The sequence below is a fragment of the Sphaeramia orbicularis genome, chromosome 4 (genome assembly GCF_902148855.1).
Source record: "Sphaeramia orbicularis chromosome 4, fSphaOr1.1, whole genome shotgun sequence".
In the NCBI taxonomy this organism is placed as follows: domain Eukaryota; kingdom Metazoa; phylum Chordata; class Actinopteri; order Kurtiformes; family Apogonidae; genus Sphaeramia; species Sphaeramia orbicularis.
The window spans coordinates 27,381,052-27,405,244 of NC_043960.1; the positions used below are offsets into that span (position 1 = coordinate 27,381,052).

The window sequence follows — 24,193 nt, forward strand, 5'->3', positions numbered from 1 at the left end:
GATGTGGGCACTACGTCACAACTTGGACAATCAGTAACCGACTGATTGAACCTGAACCAAAGCAGAGGGTTGGCACATCAGACCACATTTGAAGAATGAGATGTTGGCATGTTGAAGTGCAATGACAGTCTCAACAACAAATGACAGTTAAAACCAACGTGATATGTTAACGTTGTCGAACTTGAAAATATTTCCATTTTCCATTTTCATAATCGTAATAATATCCCTGTAGGGAAGTACACTGTTGAAGTCTTAAGTTTGATCACATATTAGTCAATGGTAGTTATGACTCCTTTGTTTCACTAGAGAGTGGTAAAATTCTTAGGATAGTATGGGTCACAACTTGGTCAACACACTAAACTGACAGATTTAGGATCACAGGACTTAAATTTGACCTTAGGCACAGTTTCAAATACACATGCCCACATGGGATTGAAAACCACAGGAAATAAGCTGTAAATTGAGGTATCACATCTGCTTGATTTTAAAATGAGATAACTCTAGTTAGCCCATTGTTGGTGACCCAGCCCACCTAGCACAAGGGGTCAGCCCATAGTTTGAAGATCAGTTTACAAGGATTATAAAAGTGATGTGCATTGGAATGTCTAGATTCATGTGTGGATCCACAGCTGCTGCGTTGTACTTTGTTTGTGGTCAGATCAAGTCAAAGTTAAATTTACAAAAATGAGACCGAAGAGAATCAGGACTTTTTCTTGGAGCTTCCAACAAAAGAACACGCTAACAACACCCATCCTAATGCACACACACACACACACACACACACACACACACACACACACACACACACACACACACAGCAACTAGCATTAGCATTAGCACAGAAGGAGCAGTGAGCTGCCATCAATAGCACTCTGGTACCATCAGTACCTTGGTGTAAGAGTGACAGGAGAAATAACTATGTAGACCTGTTTTCGATGACAGGGGAAAGTGGAGGAAACCTGTACAGTGTGAACAGCCAAACTTCACTCAAAAAATCAAACGAGTAATCAAATATGGAGCCATCCAGCTATGACATTACCCAGTTTGTACTGTTGTCAGGAATGGAGAAATTACCTCCAAAGCCATATATAAACATTTTTATTCCTGCTGGAAAGTTGGACACATCCTGGGTTTGTACAGGGATTGACTAGCATTCACACATACCCTCAAGTGGACATTTGAGGAACTGCAGCTTTTGGGTGTGCACGCTGCCACTTCCTTAGATCTGGTGTAAACTACCAGTCAAAAGTATGGACTCACCTGGTTTCTCTTTATTATCATGACTATTTATCTCACTGAAGGCATTAAAACTATGAAGGAACACATATGGAATTAAGTAGTTAAAAAAAGTGTGACATAACTCAAAGCATGTTTTATATTTTAGATTCTTCAAAATAGCCACCTTTTGCTTTTATTACTTCTTTGCACATTCTTGGCATTTTCTCAATGAGCTTCATGAGGTAGTCACCTGAAATGTTTTCCAACACTCTTGAAAGAGTTCCCAGTGATGCTGAGCACTTGTTGGCCATCTGTGTTCTATCTCATGCCATTTAAATGAGTCCAGACTTTTGACTGGTAGAGTAGATAATGCTGAGATGCTGTAGTTTAAGAGCAAAACACAGCTGATTAAAAATATTGCATGATTGAAAATACTCATAACTTGTGTCACTGCAAAATTAGTATATTGTGACAGGTTGAAAGTACACAATAGTGTTACTACAGACATGAGCTTCTCTTTCTTGTGTATTTGACTTTATCCACCAGAGGGCAGTAAAACACAGGGAAACAGACACACAGTGCATGATATAAACTGGACTGGGAGAATCAGAGTTCAAAATAGCTGCAGTCCAAACTCTGTGTTTGACTGACAGAATAAGTAACATATTTTTGCAGCATGCTTAAAATGATTTCCATTGTGTTGATGCATCGTCATCAGGATCAGGATAAACTTTATTATCCTGCAGAGGTGGTCGAAACAGTCAGGACCTGCACTTTCATAATGAATGATAAAAATATTCTGTTTGTTATAATAGCGTCTATCTGATATAGTTTTCCATTAAAACACACTAAATTAACCCATAAAGACCCAGTGCTTCTTTTGTGGCAGTTCCCAAATTAATTTTTCTCTCTATTTACCTTTCTTAAAGCAGTGTATGACTTTCATCACTAATTTTTTTTTTTTTTTTTGTCAAATTTGTAAAACCCCAGTGATATCCTAATTATCACTAATCCATTAGTCTTTACGTTCTTATGCACCTGAATCACTTCTCTCACCGTGAACAACTTCGAACATGACTCCATCATAAACACAGTCCACTTGTTTACACAACAAACCAAAACGTCACTTGGGCCTTTTCAGAAATTTTGTCGCAAAGTGCATTGTGGGAAGCAAAAGCGGTTTCTCACAGATTCAGCAAGAAAATGAGCCAGATCACTATAATGTAAAATTATACAATCCACCAGGTTTGTTTTAAAGATTGAGTATAGTTGGTGGATGGAGGTAAAGGTGACATTTGGGTTCAGCACTCACCAAGAGACAGCGAGATAGCTGCTGCGTTGAATTCCCATTCCCACAATGCACTTCATTGTGCTTTGTGCATATTCATGAACATATTATTTTCACGTAATTTTACTTTTTTATACTAAAACAAAGAGGAAAACTTGGAGTTGACATTGTTTATAGGTTATTATGATAGTATTTTACTGGTCTGATCCACTTTAGATCAAATTTGTCTTTATGTGAAACCTGAACTAAAAAGATTTTGACATCATTGATTGTTAATATCTTCAGTATAATTTTTGCATTTCACAAATTCATCCCACAGGCTGGATTGGATTCTTTGGTGGGCTATTTTTGGACTCCTGTGATCTACATAGTCAGTGAACTAAATATAGGAAAATACCTGATTTTCACTGAAAAAGGATGATAATTTGATAATAGATGGTAATAGATTACTTAGGAAAAGAAGTATTTTAAACTGCCGCAAAAGTAGCACTGGGTCTTTATGGGTTAATAAGCATAATATGTCCTTTGTGTCTGCTCTGTGCAGGTGGAAGCTGATCCTGCTTATGTGTTTGTCATTCCTGTTTCGGTGCCGGCATATGTCACATCTCATGCCATTTGGGCTTTTTGTCCTAGTCTGTGATTGAGCTGTCATGTCGTATGAGCAGGTTGAACGTAGGTGTCATCCTCATACCGCATGTGCACAGAAGCTTTTAACAGCAGAGGAAATCTTTGGCATCGGGTCTGGGCACCTGTGCCAGTGTGATTTCAACACTTAGGCAAGTACAGGTGCAGGACTTAACGTGACACCGCAGCGTAAGCAAAACATGACATCTGCTCGAGGGCAGCATAGATCAGATTGAGGTTGACATGAGAACAAGATACATTCTCAACCTTCACAGATCCACATGAAGACAAAGGTCACACACACCTGCTCCTGAGGCTCAGACAATAATGCATTTGTTTTTATGTTTCCATTTGGAATCTGAATCCAAAATCCACACAAAGTCATATTTATCACTATATTCGTTTTAGTTTGGGGGTCACATACAGCCCAATTTGATCTCAAAAGGCCTGGACCATTAAAATAATAACATATTAACCACTAAATAATGACAACTCCAAACTTTTCTCCGTGTTTAAGAGAGAAAAACATAAAATTACATGAAAGTATTTAAATCTCCAAACTATCCTTTAAGATAATATGAATAATACGTGAAGGTTTTTCACGTAAATAACAAGAAAAACCTGAAATTTCTTGAGAAAATTAAGTGAAATTTTAACAATATTATACCTCAACTTATCATTTACACATGTGAATTTACAATTCACTGTGGGTCTACAAAGACCCAAAACATTTAGTAACAGGCAGAATATTGAGACATTATGTAGTTGTCATTATTTATAGGTTATTATGATAGTATTTTATTGGTCTGAGCCACTTAAGATCAAACTGGACTGCATGTGGAACCTGAACTAAAATGGTTTTGACATCTTTAACTATTATCTGTTAATATCTTCAGTGTAATTTTTGCTCTTCAAAAATTAATCCCATGGAACGTTGGTTATTTGGAACATTCTAAGCAAAAGTACATGGGGCTAAGAGTGAAGCAATTGAAGTTTGGAAATCTGTCATTGTAATCTCCTACAACTTTGTAATATTTCTAATAACTAAGGCTCTGGACCTATGGGATGGGTGTTTTTTTTTTTTCTTCCTTTTTTTCTTTGCTTTCATTTGTATATTATTAAGTAACACAAGATACAGAGTAGGCACATTCATGTAATCTGTCTCTATACATTCTGTAAATTTGGTAAAAATGAATGTACAACAAGCTATGTATAATATATTTTGCTTAAAGTAAATAAAAAGTTGATCACAAAAAAAAAAAAAAAAATCATCCTATGGGCTGAACTGGATGCTTTGGTAGGCCGGTTTTGGCCCACAGGCCATACATTTGACACCTCTGGTATACACTCTTTACCTACATGTCAGCAGCAGTAAACGTAGATAGCAACGTTGAAGTACATCAAGCTTTTCCTGTAACGCTTTGACATTTGAGTTTGGTTTTGGATGTCTTGACGCTCATATTAATACTGACATGTTTAAGCTTTAGGAATGTGTTTTGGCAAAGCTGACAAATAAAAAAAAAAAGGTTAGACAGAAAAGTTAAAAAAATTGCTCCACCCTGTTAGTTCCAATGAAATCTAGGTCAGTTTCATAACAGGGTGAGCAAAACATGAATCTGAGTCAGATCTTTGACTGTTTGACATTTATCTAGTGACCTTAAATAATAAACAGCATTTTTACTGACGTGACACGGTGTTAAACATGTTTTGACTGAACACGGCTCTCGATAAAACAGCCTAACAAGAGTACTTAACTTCAAGACTGTGAACTGTACTTCTTTTTGGAAAGTGAAAGTACAACAAATGTGAGATGAGTTCATAGATACACAATAAACAAATAGAATGATTTTTAAGAAGTTTCACCTTATTTACATGTATGAGTAAAAGCAGTACAGTCTAGTCTAAATGTTGTGAGATTTTTATCATTTCAAGGTTTATTGTTATAAAAGTTGGTAAATGTGAACTGAGAATGTAGCATATATATATCACCAAAAATATGTAAAATCCAAAATAATATTATCTTTAAGTGATGAACAGTACCTGAATAAGTGATTTATGATGTGTTGCCACCCTGTTAGGTAAGTGACCTATTTTGTAAGCGGGTAGAACAGAAATGTTTGTTTTTCTGTACCTGTCTTGTTCTGTAATTCATCATAGTAATTGTTTTCCTGATCTTGGCAAACATCTATTCCTAAAACCGAATTCTGATAGAACGCTGACTGTGAAATAAGTGGGAACCAGAGTCGTTTTATTCAGTTCATTTACGTTGGACTTTAACTTGATGACACAGGACACTAAAACCAGAACAGCTGATATAAAACAGAAGAGATGCATATTAATACATTTAACACATATAGAGGGGAATGGGGGGGTCCAGGTGGAACAGGCCAAAGTCAGGGTATAATTTGGCCCAGGCCGCTTTAACCCCAGGTATAGTCTGGACAGAGCTAAACTTTGGCCTGTTACACTGGTCCTGATGCAGCTCAACTTGTGACTAAATGCTAGTTTCCTGATGAAGTGATGGAAGTGTTGGGTCTTCTGCTTTCTACTGACCCACTCAACTGTAACACTGGTGACATCTGGGAGATACATATGTACCGCTGCAGAAGAAGAATCCATATTTGTCAGTAGATTGTACGTGTGGACATGCAACGCCCACTGAAGTTGAACCTCTGCATTTAACCCATCACTAGATGAACATGATGGAACACACCTCACCATGCCAGGCCAGGCCAGGCCATGCCATGTCAGGCAACTGGGGACCAAAGGTGGGGTGGGGTGGGTTAAGTGAGACAACGTGATATCATGAATTGCGTACGGATAACACGTCACTTTTAATTGGTGTGTTATCTGTACACATTGTAAGGTTTCTGTGTGTATGTTCACGCTGCATGAAATACCACGTGACTAGCGGTTAGGTTTAGGGTTAGTGGTTAGGGTTAGGTTTAGGGTTAGTGGTTAGGGTTAGGTTTAGGGTTAGTGGTTAGGGTTAGGTTTAGGGTTAGGGTTAGGTTTAGGGTTAGGTTTAAGATTAGGGTTAGCAGTTAGGTTTAGGCTCACGCTTAGGGTTAGGGGTTAGGGTTAGGTTTAGGGTTAGCGGTTAGGGTTAGGTTTAGGGTTAGGTTTAAGATTAGGGTTAGGGTTAGCAGTTAGGTTTAGGTTTACGTTTAGGGTTAAGTTTGGGTTAGGGGTTAGGGTTAGGGTTAGCGGTTAGGGTTAGCGGTTAGGGTTAGGTTTAGAGTTAGTTGTTAGGTTTAGGGTTAGCGGTTAGGGTTAGGGTTAGGTTTAGGGTTAGTGGTTAGGGTTAGGTTTAGGGTTAAGGATAGGTTTAGGATTAGGGTTAGGGTTGGTAGTCAGGTTTAGGGTTAGGTTTAGAGTTAAGTTTTAGGTTAGTGGTTAGGCTTAGGTTTAGATTTAGGATTAGGATTAGATTTACGGTTAGGGGTAAGGGTTAGGGTTAGGTTTAAGGGTTAGGTTTAAGATTAGAGTTAGGTTTAAGGGTTAGGTTTAAGATTAGGGTTAGAGTTAGCAGTTAGGTTTATGTTTAGGGTTAGGTTTAGGGTTAGGGTTTAGGGGTTTAGGGGTTAGGTTTAGGGTTAGGGTTAGTGGTTAGGGTTAGATTTAGGTTTAGGGTTAGGTTTAGAATTAGGATTAGATCTAGGGTTAGGGTTAGGTTTAGGATTAGGGTTAGATTTAGGGTTAGGTTTAGAATTAGGATTAGATTTAGGGTTAGGTTTAGGTTTAGGATTAGTGGTTAGGCTTAGATTTAGGATTAGGTTTAGGGTTAGCGGTTAGGGTTAGGGTTAGATTTAGGTTTAGGATTAAGGTTAGGGGTTACGGATATGTAAACCCGACATCTTGGCGTACATTCACACGCAATCAAATGGCGCTGAATTACAGGATGAAAAGGAATGAAAATGTGTACGTATAGCACGCCGAATGCCGTAAGAACTGGCATGACATACAACACGATTTCATGACATCAGTCTGAGTGAGAACAAAACTTGTGCCATTCCCAAAAAATTGTCCATGACTGTATATTTTTACTTTATGCATATCTATTTCTAGGTTGTTACCTTACCTTACCTTATCTTATACAGTAATAGTAGTACAGTACCTCTGATTGGAGAGTTATGTAACACTGTCATCTTCAGATTTATCCGATGAAGCTTGTAAAGACTGAAACAATGTAATAAAATGTAAAAGAAGCACGATTACGACATGATGGTGTTTACGAGCCTCATCAGGTAAACATCGCAATCCAGTTTCTTAGCAGTGGTTTTTCCTGACTGTTTTCTGGTGGTACCTTTTATCTTTACCCTGATATTTTTAAAGATTTGCTCACCATGTCACGGTTGATCACTTGATTCAGCATGGTGTACAAAGTGTAGCGCAGCATGATATGCAGAGCCCAGTTTCATGAGTAAATAAGAATACTACATACTATCAAAAATAAGAGAAAAGTATTTGTATGTGTTTTCTTGCATGAGGCCCATTGTCTGACATTATTATTATTATTATTATTATTACTATTATTATTATTACTATTATTATTATTATTATTATTATTATATCTAACAATGCAAATGAATGACATAAAACATAAAACAAAAGTGGACTGAACCCAGGAGTCACTCTCTGTATATGTACAGACATCAGCAGTAAATGTATGTATGTATAAACACAAAGCAGTTTGGTGTTTTGACAACAAGGATGCAGACACCCTTTTATTCTTGACCTTTTATTTTCCACAGAATCAGGTTGAACTGAAAAGCGGTAAACAAAGTAATACAAAAGTAAATGTAAAAAATGTGAAACACTGACTGTGAAAATAAGAATTCATAGCTCCATAAGAAAACATTTTAGTGATATATATTTTCTGAATTGCATTTGTTGAAACTGTTCATTACAGTTACTAATATTTGTATTTTAAATACATGTATTGCATTTCTACTTAACAAGAAATATCACAGTTTAAAAAGTATTTTTTTCACACAAAACACTGTACCACTCCCTCATTGCATCAACTCTTAGAAAAAAATAAAAATACCACAAAGAAGTATGAAAGCACCAGAAATCGCATATACTCTACAACAGTATATATCAAATTCACAGATTTAGTTTAGAAAAGTACTCCAACATGGTATAGCTTTGACACATTAAACATTCACATGCAAGTGTAGACAGGTACGCTCATAAACCATGAGTTGACTTTATTGGCTTATCTTTCAACCAGTTGGACATGTTCTGTCTAGTGTTCATAAGGAAAGTCACAGATGGAGAAACGACATATGCTCATGTACATTTCATCTGAAAGCAAATGAGCACCGGTGTCTGGTAGAACAGTTTCAGTTTTGCAGGGGTGTCAAACTCATTTTAGTTCAGGGGCCACACATAGCCTAATATGATATGAAGTGGGCCGGACCAGTAAAATAATATAAATAATAGAATAAGAACTTAGAAATAATGTCATCTCCAAAGTTTTCTCTATGTTTCTGAGTGAAAAAAGTACAATTCCATAATGAAAATATTTACATCTACAAACTGTACTTGAACGTACCATGAGCAAATACGAACAACCTGAAAATTCTTAAGAAAAATAAGTACAATTTTAACAATTTTACACCTCAGTTTATCATTTATACATGTACATCACAACTTACAGATCACAGTGGATCTACAAAAACACAAAACATTTAATAACAGGCAGAATATTGGTAAAATTCCTCATACTTCTCTTAAGACATTTCAGGTTGTTCATATTTGTTCAGGTTATTCACATTTTTTGTAAAAGGCTAGTCTGTAAATGTAAACATTTTTGTGTAATTTTACTTTTTTTTACACTAAACCAAAGAGGAAAATTTCATTATTTATAGGTTATGATGATAGTATTTTACTGGTCTGACCCCCTTTAGATTGAATTGACCTAAAATTATTTTAACATCCTTGATTGTTAATTTCTTCAGTGTAATTTTTGCATTTCACAAATTCATCCCAGGGGCTGGATTGGACCCCTTGGCAGGCCGATCTTGGCCCCCGGGCCGCATGTTTGACACCTGTGCAGTATTGTAAAACTACAGCTATACTGGAGGAGATGACTCAGTGTGTGTAGAAGAGCCCGTCCAATATGGGATTTTTGGGGCCGATGCCGATACTGGGGGCTAAAAAAAGCCAATATCTGATATATTGGCCGATTTCCGATATATCATCCGATATATGAAATCAGAACATTGATATACACAGGATATAATCGTCTTATATTAGATAATGGTGGACATGTGAATTAATGGTAGCATGTTTGTTTATCTCACAAAGATAACTTTAAAACACTGTATAATAGTTTTATATTGGGGGGTGGGGTAGTGTTGTTGGTCATGAAAGACCGGCCCCACTACCAAAACTCTCAATCTATGGTTTGTGAGTGCAATAGTTTATCAGGTTTTACTAATTCAGCATGAGTCCTGTCACAGCTTTATTTACATCACTTGTATAATTTTATATACAGCAGAACTGTATTTTTTATACAGTTTTTACTATATATGTGGATATTTAGCCAGTTTGGTTTAATTTTACTTTATTTATTCCACCTTTAAAGTCACACTATATGCACATTTCATACTCATTTTAACATATTCATAGTATTGATTAAAAAAATAAATATTTCTGTGTAGGTTAGAACCTGTTAAGTGAATCATGGCACTACAGTTTTTGCTGCTGTTGGGTTTTATGGACAATACCAATAAGCACTTTTGGTAACAGAATTGTCAGCTGGGCAAAAGTCACATAGTCTTGCTTTAATATAAAAATATAAAATATATGGATTGGCATGTCATTAGGTGGAGTGTTTAATAGGCAGTAGTGAATCTTGGGAAAATTAACTGGACATTGTTAGGTTTCCTGTCAATGTCAATCATCTATGTGTCTTTTATACAGTATTCATTTAGAGCAGTGGTTCCTAACCTGGGGGGCGCCAGAGATCCCAGGGAAACACGACGCTTTGTCTGCATTAAGGGGGGGTGTGTGGCCATTTCTCCCGGGGGGGCACGAGCACAGGATGGGAGGGGGAAAAAATTGTTGAAAAATCATGGATTCACTGGTTATAAGTACAAAGGAGATGCAACAGATTCCCCCCATGTCAAAATGCAAGCAGTTGGACTATTACATACAGTGTTTCTCAACGAGGGCAGTACCCAGTAACCCCTCCGCCCCCCTGGTTCAAAAATAGTTAGGAACCACTGATTTAGACGATGTATCAGGGTCATTCCCGGACTTCACAATGGAGAGATTAAAGAATATCCAAGATTGAAATGGTAAATTTAGGACAAGGATATTCTCTTTTAAACTCTCAAAATTAAAAGAGAAAAAAAAATCTGGAGTTCATGGAGATTGTCAAATATCAAAGTATCGATTTAGGGTTTGGTGAGGAATCCAGCCTCCATTAAACCTATTCATTCACTACACTCTCCTGATTTCCTATTTTCTTCCGTTTTATATATTAAATTTGATTTACAACTTTAATCGGACAGAATATTTGAACTTTTACTCAGGAATTTACCATGTAATCGACAGTCATTTTTTCCTAATTTTTGCAATATTTCGCTCCTCCCTGGTTTATCTACTCCAGGAGTGCCCAACCCTGGTCCTCGAGAGCTACTACCCTGCATGTTTTAGATGTTTCCCTCTTCCAACACACCTGACAGTCATTTTCAGGCTTCTGCAGAGCTTGATGATAGGCTTATCATTTGAATCAGGTGTGTTGGAAGAGGGAGACATCTAAAACATCCAGGATAGTAGATCTCGAGGACCAGGATTGGACACCCCTGATCTACTCTAAGTTATTCATTTATAATATATTTATATTTAATATTTATTAAGTTAGTTAGTTAGTATACAATAGCCCTAATGCAGCAGAATATCTCACAGAGTAGTTATTAATGTCAATATTAAGTGCATATTTATGAGATGGGTTTAAGTTTACATTCAGAACGTCCTCCCGACTTTCTTTAGAGTCATGGTTTTCCAGGAGAAAAACCTTTGCCAGATGTTGTAAAGTTTCCCCTTCTGACAAAACAAGGGTTTATGTAAATCAAGCAACATAGGATTCAATTTCCGTGAGCTAAATTGAATCCTGTGTTCCAAAGTACGCATTAGAAAAGCACAGTTAAGATTAGCCAAGTCAAGGGGTTGAGATTGGTAGAGGTCCAACTGGGCAATAGAAAACCGAAAAATAAAAAAAAAATTGCATAAAAAAGGTTTAGTGAAATAGAAAAATATGATAAAACAGTTTTGAGGTGGATTTTGCAATTTAACAAAAAGAGCTAACGTGAACAATGGATTTTTTTTTTTTTGTATGTGCTGAGCTTACATGGCTGTTGTTTCCCATACAGGTACAGCTACAGGTAGGTTGAACTGAAGGGGAATCTGAAATATTTCTTGGTCAAATCCACGAAGAACACATCACAACCAGTTTAGATGGCTCGGTTTATTACAGCAAAATGTGATAGAACCTGTACCACCACCCACTGACGACCCTGCACAGTCTAGTTTATCCCCTCCAAATTAATTCATAGAAACATGCATAAGTGGTGTTGTAATTTATTTTGCTTTTCTTGCAACTTTTCCACTTCAAATTCGCTTGATATCTTCATTAAAACTCAGCTACTGTTGCTTACACTTTGCAGAGGGACTTTTTGGATTTGAGTCCTTTTTATTCTTTCTGGATTTGTTCTGAGGAGTTTGGCCGATGTTGGTCTGGACCTGTGCAGGATCTGCTTCTGGATTACTTGCCCCTGTTTCAAGCGCGTTTTCAGTTTCTGATCCGGCTTCTGTCGAGCCCACTGTGTTTGAGTCCGTCCCTGCTGCTTCTCCAGTTGCGTTCTCACTTTTCCCTTCATCCTCCTCAGCCTCACCTGTTGTACTGGGGTCTGTATGTGCTGAAGGTGGCTCTGTATCTGAATCAGGGGTTGCTGTTACCTGGCCAGTTGCAACCGCGCTATCATCAATTCCCTCTTTAATTTCAACCTCTTGATCTCCATCCTCATCAACTGGATCTGTATTTTGGTGATCAGTATTACACAAGTCTTCTTTAGGTTCTTGTTCAGATGCTACCACATCATCATCTCTCAATGCGGAAACCTGTCCTCTGGCCATCTTGGGTGAAGTTTTGACCGTGTCATCCAAAGCTTCCTCAGTAGCGCCTCCCAGTTCCTCCGTCTCAACACTATCTGGTGTCTCAGTTGTATCCAGAGGGGCATCTACAGGGGCAGGTACAACATCAGAGTCCTCCTCTGTTGCTTGGCATGGCTCCATGGCTCCTTCCTCCTCTGGGCAACTTGTATCTGACGGGTTTTCTTCTGTAGTCTGCTCATTTTGATCATCTGAGTTGCTGATATGTTGAGTCATGTGGGGCGTCGCAATCTCCTCGACCTTTTCTCCGTCCTCTGAAGGTAGCTGATCTGTCAGAGAATTTGTTTCCTCTTTATTCTCTTCATCTTTGTCTTCTGAGACACTGACATTCTCCTCCATGTCTGCGACCTCCTCATTATTCTCCTCTTCATCTGCAGCACTGATATTGTCATCTGCAGTCATCTTGTCTTCTACTTGAGACACTGGTTGGGGTTCTTCTTCTTCGTCACTGTTTTTCCCTGGGTCATCTGAAACACTGGCAGTTTGCTGTACAGGTGCCACCTCTTCTTTTATAATATCCTCTTCATCTGCCATAATCTGGTTTGCCACACTTCCTGCATCCTCTCTTTCTGTCTCTTCATCTTCATTTGAGATACTAACACTTTCCTCTGTGGGTGACACCACCTCCTCCTCAGCTTCAGCATCAGTAGGCTCATGCTGCATGGGTGATGTCACATCCTCCACATTGTCCTCCTCTTTCTCTCCAACATTGATGTCATCTGTGGTGAGCTGATCTTCTTGAGAGCTTCCTGATGCATCTTCTCTTTCACTTTCTTCTTCCTCACCACCTGTGCTGCTAACATTTTGCTGTGTGGATGTTACCATGTCTTCCAATACATTCTCCTCCTTTTCTCCTGCATTTGAGTCCAACATATCCTCAGTTTGAGAACTCCTATTCGATGCTTCATCTTGTACGTTCCTTTCATCTTGGTCATCTGTAGATACTTGCTGTATCTCTGGCTCCATTTCATCCTCAACAGCCTCATTACTCTCTGCATCACTAACATTATCATCTGAGATGAACTTCTCCTCCATTTGGGAGTATGTACTCACTGCATCTTGCCTTTCACTGTCTTCATCCTGGCTATCTAAACTTCCCAAACTTACTTGTGACCCCACTTCCTGTACATCACTCTCCTCTTTTCTATCACTTACACCATCATCTACACTAGGCTGATAGCAGTCTTTTGCTGAGCCATCTTCTTCATGGTCACAGCTACTGTCTTCTGTCATGCCCACATGTTGCTCTACCGGAACATCATTTTCATCATTTCCATTGCCAGGTTCACTTGACATCAAACCCTGATCACACTGATCTTCCTCTGGGTCACCAGAAATGGTGTCCAAAGTTTGCAATGCTATGTTTTCAGCATTTGTAGGACCAGCTTCAATATTATCTGCTCCACTATTATCTTGCTGGGGTTCTGGTGTTGCCTCCTGATCAGGAGTGGACCTTTCAGAAGGACTCAGATTATCTGTTGTACTTTCATTTGGTAGCGTTGGTGATGTTTCAACAGATTCAGTATCAACCTTAGCCTCAGGATCTGACAGCTCATCCTGTTCCGACTTTACTTGCCCATCATTATCTGGTGCAGATCTTTCACGATCATCCTGATTCTCTTCTGTACTCTCAACTGGTGGAGTTGCTAATGTTTCAACATGCTCAGCATCTGTTTTTACCTCAAGATCTAAGAGCTCATCCTGTTCAGACTTTATTTGCCCATGTGCATCATCACTGACCTTAGGTCCATCATCCATACTGGTGCCTATTTCAGTACTATCAGTAGTGGTGACATCATGGTTCAAAATTTCTTTCTCAGAACCTTCAGTATGCTGGCCTTCAGTTTGTTCTGATGTTGCAGTTTCAACTGTGGTTACTGTGTCTTCTGTGATTAGCTTTTGGTCGTCTGCAATATCACTGCTTGTTTCAGAAGTGGGCTCCTCACTTTGAGTTGACGGTGATGTTTCTTCCTTCTCTTTGTTTGTATTAGCTAAACTACTGACATCTGACTCAGGTAAAGAAGCTTCAGTGGTGGACACACTGGCTTCCTCAGGCAAACTTTCAGAGGAAACATCATTGCTTTTCTGGTCTGACTGCAGAGACTCTGTGCTTTCTTGTGGGTAATTTGTTTCTGTTAATTTGTTTGATGGGCTCTCAGTGATTCTATCCAAATGATCAGATACACTTTCATCTTTTTCATTCCCTGGTACAGTTATGACTGTCTCAGATGGGGATTCAGATAACTTTACTGGTACATCTGGCCCTGGTGATGTTTCTAGGACATTTTCCTCAACCTTTGCTGAAGACACCTCTGGTATTTCTATTGGGTGTTCCTGAGTAGTTTCATTGTTTTTAGTTGCACTTTGGAGTACATCATTCAGATTCTTTTGTGTTGTGTCCTGCTCTGACATGCATATAATCACATCATCCGCCTTCTGTTTATCTTTGTCATTGATAATCTTTTTGACTGTATTACTGCTATCCCTCACTGGATTTTTCATTTTATGTGTTTCATTTTTAGGCATGTGTGTCTTACTGTTTTCAGTAGAGGAGGTATTTACAACATTAATGGTCTTGTCTGTCTTTGATTGTATCTTACGTTGTTTTGGAATATTACTTGTGTTTGCTGTTTGGCCCAGTGGAGTAACTCCTTGGACCTGGTTTACTGTAACATTGCTAATCCCAACTGGATTCCTCTCAGCAGTCCCACCACCAACCCCAAAAACTTTGACAGGTGATAATCCCATCTGCTGTGGCTGCATAACCCAAGTTTGTCCTAAATTTCTATTTAGTGTAGGTACATTCCCTCTATTAGACACAGTGTGTCCTGCCAGAATGCCATACACACTACCCTGGGCTGCTGGGCCTAAGACCCCCTGAGGAGGAGCAGCCTCTTTTGTCAGGTCAGCATCTCCGGGTGAAGTACCCTGAGGTGAGCCTGTGTTTGATTCCTCTGTTTCACTTGGGCTAGTTTTATCTTGGACTAACGTGTAAGTGCCATCAGCATTTGGTCCCACTATTTTCCAGCCTTCTGTGGGGACAGAGCCTTGAGACACAACTGGACTCCCACCGAGCATCAGTGTGGGGCTCATTGGAGTAGTGGGGCTGAGGGTGCTGACAGGGCTTCCAGGGTACCCGGGTTGGATGGCAGTGCCATTTATTTTCCAACTATCTGTAAAGACTGAGCCCTGAGAGCTTGGACTTCCAGGGAACAACAGTGTGGGGCTTACTGGAGTGGTGGGGCTGATAGAGCTAACAGCACCTAAAGAGGACCCAGCATTTATGCCAGTGCCTTGGATAACTAGCCCAGAAGAAAGACCTTGGGATTCACTGACTACAAGGCCAGACTGCGCCCCCTGGGCACCTCCAGTGCCCTTGATAACCAGCCCAGAGGAAAGACTTTGAGAATCACCCACTACAAGGCCAGGTGGTGACATCTGGGCACCCCCACTGCCTTTGACAACCAGCCCGGAGGAAAGACCTTGAGAATCACCAACTACAAGGCCAGTCGATGACATCTGGGACCCACCAACTACATACACACCCTGGAAATTGGCTCCCTGGGTCCCATCTGCCAACACAACTGTGTTCTGTAGCTGTGGCTGAACTAGGTATTGTAAAGGTGACAATAGTGGGCTGGTGGCGTAGTAAATCTGTGGCTGTTGGAGTACAACAGTCTGAGGTTGACGTCGTACAGAGGCAGAACGAGTGACCGTAGAAGACTGGCCGGTGGCACCAGAAATATTGATGTTATTGATGTTTGATGACTTACTGATGTTTGTCGACTTACTGATGTTTGATGACTTACTGATGTTTGATGACTTACTGATGTTGGATGACTTACTGATGTTTGACGCTTGACTGACTTTAGTAACCTGTGAGCGAGGACTTACTGGTGGTGGGGGGGCAGCATTCACAGTACTAACCGAGGATTTGGAAATATTGGTGGTAGATATCACCTTCTCTGTCTTTATATCAGTGTGCTTTGTCTCAACAATGTGCTCAGTTTTGGGTTTAACAATATCTACTGTGGTTTTGACAGCACCTGTAACCTTTTGTGTTGTGGAAGTTGTAAGTGTCGGTGTTGGTGCAGGAGGGAGGCAGATGTCAGCTAGTATCTTGAACTTTGGTTCTAAGTCATCAAGGAACTGCAGGTCATCGTCTTGCTCGAGGATACTGCAGCAGCCCACTGAACCGGCCGGCGAACCACATCCCTCGTAATCATACATCAACAGACTGTCCTTCCCTGGTAGAGCACATGCTGCTTTCTGTTTAGGAAGACATGATACAGATAGTGGTGTTAATAAACACAAAAGACTTTCTTTCTCACACAGCATATTAAGATTATTGTATGTTAGAAACTTGAACTTGCATCTCAGAAAATATGGTTTAATCTGTTTCACAACTTTATTCATTACCATCCACTGTCCACTTTCTTAGTCTAAATAAGCTGTAACATTAAAAGAGAACTAAACAAAACAGTTGCATGAAAAACTGATAAGATACCTGTGAGTAGTAATCATCAAGGAACATCTCGGGTAGAGCGATATCATCAAACAGATCTTCTGACTGATGGAAGCCAGATGTTTGCCTCCAGTATGTACCACCGTGGCTAGTCATGTCATGGTTATTTAACTCCCTTGAAAACCTGTAGTTGTCTGTCTCAAAGTTCTCCTCGTTTTCATGTGAACTAAACATTTGACCAGATTTGTAAGTTGTGGTTTCTGTAGTTTCTATGTATTTTGAACCAAGGCTGGTGTAGTTTGGTGCTCCCTGAACTTTTCTTTGGGCACCCAACATAATAGGAACACTCTGAAGTGGTACTTCCTGAAAAAAATAAAATAAAAATAGAAAATAAGAAACACAACAGGAATTTATTACATACATACAATGAACCACTTGTAGTCTGACTTAAATTTCATATTGAACTCAAAAGTCACAAAAACCAACACTAAAGTCACCATTACATGCTGCATTTTATGAGTCCATCATTGCGAAAACAAACATCACTATATTCAGGGTACGATTTGTCAAAAAAACAGAGAGGGGGATGTTTATTTTTTTAATCATGAAAAAACAAGCAATCAACAGGCCTAATTCTTTTTTAAGTTAACGGTAGGCCCTATTACATGTCCAACACTTGAACATTCATCTTTAATGCAAACTAAAAATACATAAAACATTTAATTTTCTGCAACGGCCACACCTGCAATGTGGGAGATGGCCTAATTAAGTTTCAGGACCATGGATAAGGGCCGATCACTTGAACATGTTAGAGGATTTATGGCAAACGGGCAACTCAATCAGACGGTAAAACGTAACATAAAACCTAATTGATTAAGATTTCACATTATGTCAAAATAATTAAGCAAATTAGATGAAATAAACAGTTTGCTCTGATGTTGGACTTCATGTGGCCTTTTTGGCTTTCCTGTTGTTGCGTCATCTGCAGTGTTTCGCCCTTCTTTTATCCACCTCTCTGCGAACTTCTGAGCAAGTAACGAACACACGTCTGGCCCGCTAACGGCAATGAAGAGAAGACTGTTCAGTGTGGACACGTTCATTCCGTTGGGCTCATCAGTGAGGATGTGATTCATGGTACTAAATCCATGTTTGCTGTTGACATGGGGAGTGTGTAGACAGCAGAAAACACACTGTGGAGATTGTCTCCTTGGACTCTGTAAACGTGTTCTTTTGTTGGAAGCTCCAAGAAAAAGTCTGGATTCTTTTTGGTCTCATTTTTATAAATTTAATTATTGACTCGATCTGATCACAAACAAAATATAACTCAGCTGAGGATCCACACCCCAAACAGGGAAATGGATCTAGACATTCCAATGCACGTCACTTTTATAATCCTTGTAAACTAATCTTCAAACTATGGGCTGACCCCTTGTGCTAGGTGGGCTGGGTCACAGAAAATGGACTTGTGTCATCTGACTCTAAAGTCAAGCAGATGTGATACCTCAACTCTATGTAAAAACACAATATTGACAGTGTTTTCCTCTTATCTCTTGTTTATGATCGTCTGTGTGCACGTGTATTTAAAAGTGTGCCTAAGGTAGAACCTGTCCTGTAAATCTGTCAGTTTAGTATGTGACCAAGATGTGACCTATCCAAAGAACTTTACCACTAACCAATAACACAAATGAATCCTAAACTCATACTGAGTAATATGTGATTAAACTTAAGAATCCAACTATCTAAATTAAAATAATATTTCAACTCTGTGGCATTTATATTCTCAAAACTCTTTCAGAAGCAAAGGGATGTCTGATACCTCAGCAGCAAGAGTTTTTTGAACTGCTGAGTGACATCTGAGAGTGAGACAGAGACACTGATATACACAGAGAGAGACAGGAAAGGTATACAATGTATTTATGTGAATGGGGACATTCGCGAATTCTGAAACTGCCGACAGTTCGGTTCAGGTGAAAGTTAGTGCCAGCAATGTAGGCTATAGGTGTAAGAAACCTCAGTCACAACCTGCCTGTTATTTCCCCCCGAGGATGAAATTCATTCAGCGGGGGGGTGGCGGGGGGTAGGGGGGTGTTCCTGTCTCCTAACGTTCCCTATTAGTCGGTAGTGGGTGAACAATCCAACGCTTGGTGAATTCTGCTTCACAATGATAGAAGGAGCCGACATCGAAGTGATCCCCGCCCCCCAACAAATCGCACCCTTTATTTAAAGTCAAGCCTGCCAGAGTACCATTTATTTTAAAGCCCAGTTTCATACAGCAGATACAAAAGCTTTATTTACTGGCAAGTTGAATCATCCCTTGTCCTTCTTTTGCCTGTTGAAAAACAAAAATGTAGACCCACCTTGTCCTCTCCTCTGCCTTCAGTGTGGTAGGAAATCAGATGTTCTTTGGCGTCGAATGGAAGGTCGCTGAATTGATCAGGAAAGATAGTGTTTGCTCCTCCACATTGACAGAACACCAGCAGAATAGGAATGACTGGAGAAAGAAGCAATACATCACTATTTTTTATGAAGACATTTAGTATTCAAGCTCATTAGTATTTTTACACTTGGAAAATGGTTGATCTGAAACATGCAAGTTTTTGCTTTTGTGAGATTCCCTTGTACCATTAAACATATATTCAAATAAAATCTACATAAAAATCAAGGGTAGTTAATTTGTCTGCATATCTTTCTTGGGTTTGTTAAGAGTATAATTACCTCCGCCAAGGAGGTTATGTTTTTGCCAGGGTTTGTTTGTTTGTCTGTTTGTTTGTCTGTCCGTTAGTGTGCAACATAACTCAAAAAGTTATGGACAGATTTTGATGAAATTTCCAGGGTTTGTTGGAAATGGGATAAGGAAGAAATGATTAAATTTTGGTGGTGATCGGGGGGGGGGGGGGCCCACGGGGGGGGGGGGGGGGGGGGGGCAGACCAGAACATTTCATCAAAATCTGTCCGTAACTTTTTGAGTTATGTTGCACACTAACGGACAGACAAACAGACAGACAGACAAACAAACCCTGGCAAAAACATAACCTCCTTGGTGTGGGGGGGCCCACGGGGGGGGCCACTGATTAGCCTTGGCGGAGGTCTGCGCTCTCCGAGTGCTTCTACACTGAACAAAAATATAAACGCACCACTTTTGTTTTTGCTCCCATTTTTCATGAGCTGAACTCAAAGATCTAAAACTTTTTCTATGTACACAAAAGGCCTATTTCTCTCAAATATTGTTCATAAATTTGTCTAAATCTGTGTTAGTGAGCACTTCTCCTTTGTCCTTTGCTGAGATAATCCATCCACCTCACAGGTGTGGCATATCAAGATGCTGATTAGACAGCAGGATTATTGCACAGGTGTGATTTAGGCTGGCCACAATAAAAGGCCACTCTAAAATGTGCACTTTTACTGTATTGGGTGGTCCAGGGGGGTCAGAAAACCAGTCAGTATTTGGTGTGACCACCATTTTCCTCGCGCAGTCTTCTTCATGAATTCTTTGAAACAGCTTTGGAGATGGCTTATGGTAGAGAAATGAACATTCAATTCACAGGCAAAAGCTCTGGTGGACATTCCTGAAGTCAGCATGCCAATTCCATATTCCCTCAAAACTTGTGACATCTGTGGTATTGTGCTGTGTGATAAAACTGCACATTTTGGAGTGGCCTTTTATTGTGGCCAGCCTAAGGCACACCTGTGCAAAAATCCTGCTGTCTAATCAGCATCTTGATATGCCACACCTGTGAGGTGGATGGATTATCTCAGCAAAGAAGAAGTGTTCACTAACACAAATTTAGACAGATTTGTGAACAATATTTGAGAGAAATAAACCTTGTGTGTACACAGAAAAAGTTTTAGATCTTTGAGTTCAGCTCATGAAAAATGGGAGCAAAAACAAAAGTGGTGCGTTTATATTTTTGTTCAGTATAGTTGAAAATGTAACAGAGGCATGTCACATTACAGCTGGTTCAAGCCACCGTTCGTCCCTTGAGAATCAGCTGGTTCTATGTCCACTTTTTGCAGAAATGGAGTTAAGCATATCAGGGCACTCTAAAACCATTAATGTTTGTTTCCCAAAGTTCTTAGCTCCAAGCTAAACATCTACACACACTCACACCTAGAAACATTTTGTTCTATGTCCTGAGTGGCGCTCATTTCAAATCAGGTAGTTCTATGTCCAAGGACCCAATCAGGGGCCATACCTGGATCATGTGACATTCACTCAAAAAAGATGTATGCTCAGAAAATACATGGAGGGGGTCTCAAATTGACTGAGACATGTTTACTTTATGCCGTTGATGCCTAAGTAAGGCATTTTGATACTGGTAAAAGTTTTAAATGATTGGTCTGAACAGGGCTATCATGTAGATAGTTTTGTTTAATGTTTGTTCAGAGTAGTTCAGTGTTCAAATTTGGCATTTTTAGACGGGCAAGGCTGTCCCAGAGTCAGGTCTGAGAGGGTGGCTCATTGATAAACTTGTGTATTTGATAGTCATTTTATATTTGAGTGTATGAGGCATTTTGACGCAAAATTTGGCATTTCTGGATAAGTTTTATTTTTCGTCCTTTCATTCTTTCATACTAGATTTTGGTCAAGTGGCCAATATTGTCCCAGCCTCAGGTTCAAATGAGAATTTGGCTCATTTACACACTTGTCATTGATTGGATATAATTGTTTTATCTGTGAATGTATATTTAATTTTGATGCAATTTTTGCATTTTATACACTTTTTTTCCTAATTTTTATTTTTTATATTATAGATTCTGGTCAAGTGGGTGATGTTGTCCGGTGTCAGGTTCAAAAGAGAATGTGGCTCATTCATCAACTTTTATTGATGAGTGTACGAAGAATTTTCAATCCTCATCAATCCTCAGTCTTAAAAAGGTCGTTCATGGTGTTACACAGCATTTGCCTGCATTCCACAACTAATTCTCCTGCCTTTGAGGATTGAAGTCTGGCTGGAAAATGGTTGTTTGCCATGAAAACTGAGTTAACACAATTTACTCAGGTACTCCAGGTGTCCTAACATGTTTATTCACCATTCTACCTTTAATGAAAAAGGATAGATGTGCTCATTTTAGTTGTCAACCTTAAATAAATGTGGATTGGAAAACACTAGCAAAGGATGGTTTTTAACGTTGCATTTTGTGACATCAGTATAAAATACATGTAATCACTGACTAAAACGTTCTTAGTTTGTTCATAACTTTTTTAAAAACAACTCTGGTGGACATAGAACTTCCTGATTTCGATCATAAGTGACACCTGTAAAGGCACCAGGTCCTATGTTGGACATGGAACATGTTGACCAGGGGCAACTTACATACCTTGGAATCAGAAAGTTCTATGTCCATTTTTAACTTCTTATATCTCTAAGCCTATGGAGATTTAGAACATGCTAACAATATGTTTAGGGTACCTTCCACAGTCAACACTATTCCACACAAAAAGATGATTGATAACTCTCCAAATATCAGAGATCAGACAGGTGAAATTTTCAAACTCCGTTTTCTCAAAATAAGGAAAAGTGGACACAGAACCAGCTGATTCTCAAGGGACGTGTTGTTACACCAACTTGTAGAAAGCCAATGGACTGAGTGTCTGTGTTGAGCTTGCATTCACTTCAAAAGCACAAAAACATACCTAAAAAAGGAAAGCACTGTTGTGTGACTACATGAAAACATGCCTGCTCGGTCTTCAATGTAACTCTGTTTACTGTCCAACACTTCATCCAATTACTGTTTTCTGTACAACGCAACAGCTAATATCCAGGAAGCTCAAAGCTGTTAAACAATATTCAGTGTGTTTATACTGGGGCGTGATCTGATGGGAAACTGACATCAGCGCATACACTCTACATTCTCTTAATAACTTCACTCCTTACAAATAGAATGATAAATACTTTTCATAACTGGGTGTGGGGTTGTATGACTTGGTAATATGTAATAGCATGTTTGTTAAATGTGAACTCACACAGCAGTAAGCACGATGCTGTAATAATCCCACCGAGGGCTGGACCACCGAAGTCAGTTCCTTTAGCTGACACTTTTGCCATCTTTACTCTGCAGTCCTCTTTGTCCACACAGATACAAACATCCACTTTAAAAATTTCCTTCTCTGGACAAGACAGGCCCTTGGCATCCTGCACCTCCACCTCCAGTTCATATGTACCAGGCCACAAGGGTTCACGAGAATGGAAAGCAACAGTTGTGCCTACGGACAACAAAACAAGGTATGAGTAGTTGAATGAGTAACACTGGTAGAACCGTTTCCCTACTCTTTCTACTGTATACAGCCGCTCAAGATGTTTGGTATTTGTACATGTCAAATTCAGGGACTGAAAAGACACTGAAATCTGATAGAATATTGATTAAGCATTAATTCATCCATTTTTCCTTTTTGTCTTTTGTACATAAAAGATAAAAAAAAAAAAATCATCCATTTTTCCACTGTCTCTGAAAAACCAACTGTAGCTCTTGTCCAATGAAAGGCAATGTTTTTAACTGTTTGCCTACCATTGATCGGTTCCACTTCCCAGTTGCCACGTGTCGATTCAGGTATGATTCTGAAGGTAAATGGAGGACCGTTGGGATCAACATCCTCATCCTCAGCGGTGACATAAACAGTTTTTTCATCTGAGCACAGATCTTCATAGGTGGTAGTCAGGTACGGGCAGTGGTCGTTGGAGTCGACTACTTGGATGGCTATTGTTCCTGTGGCTGTCTTCGCTGGCATGTCTGAGGAAGAAAATAGTCCCAGTTAGTTTCAATCTTGCCATTGTACACTTTTGTTAACTATGGACGCTATGAAATTATGTTTTATCTTAACAATCTGCATGTAATTTCAAGATAATTCACAACAGATTCACTAGTCTTTGGCCTTTTTTCAATTAGTAGTAGCTAATTAGGGTAAATTTGCAAAATTCAGGACTGAAATCCACATCCTGGCTGAAAAAAACATATTTTCTGTTCTTGCTGTTCTGTGCAGTCTTTTAAACAAACTGGTTATCTATGTAAATTATTTCACCCCAGGGCTTTTTCCCAGTCTGCCAGTGACACACCTTGAGTTAAAAGGTGGTTTTGCAGGTTCTATCAAAGACCAGAAGTGCTTTGGTTCATAAATCATCTCTATAAACTGTTCACCCATCTCGAACATACCAATAACCAAAGCATAGAATTAGATCTCTCCTGAGGTTCAAGCAGAGAGGTAAGAAAGAAGGCAGTTATAAAAGAGTGCTTTACCATCAGATATGGCAAGAACCTTGGCAATATAGGTGCCGTTCACCAAGAAAGGTGACTCTCTGTCTGGGACTTTGTTGAGTTTAATCTCCGCTGTTTCGTCATCAATAGTAAACCAGTTGTCTGGATCAAAGGCTTTGGCATAACTGTATCAGAAGAAATAATAACAAGACAGGCAACAC

General features: G+C 39.3%; 1 protein-coding gene across 1 annotated transcript in view; it reads right to left on the bottom strand.

Annotated features, from left to right (window-relative positions):
• Positions 1-11,396: 11,396 nt before the first annotated feature.
• Positions 11,397-24,193, bottom strand: part of LOC115418334 (uncharacterized) — a 41,065-nt gene continuing 28,268 nt past the window's right edge. The window contains exons 9-14 of the mRNA XM_030132759.1: positions 24,015-24,157; positions 23,289-23,510; positions 22,747-22,986; positions 19,139-19,272; positions 16,824-17,144; positions 11,397-16,585 (exon numbers count right to left, since the gene is read on the bottom strand). Of these exons, the coding sequence (XP_029988619.1) occupies positions 11,789-16,585; positions 16,824-17,144; positions 19,139-19,272; positions 22,747-22,986; positions 23,289-23,510; positions 24,015-24,157 (5,857 nt within the window). The 3' untranslated portion in view covers positions 11,397-11,788. The remainder of the gene's footprint in view (positions 16,586-16,823; positions 17,145-19,138; positions 19,273-22,746; positions 22,987-23,288; positions 23,511-24,014; positions 24,158-24,193) is intronic.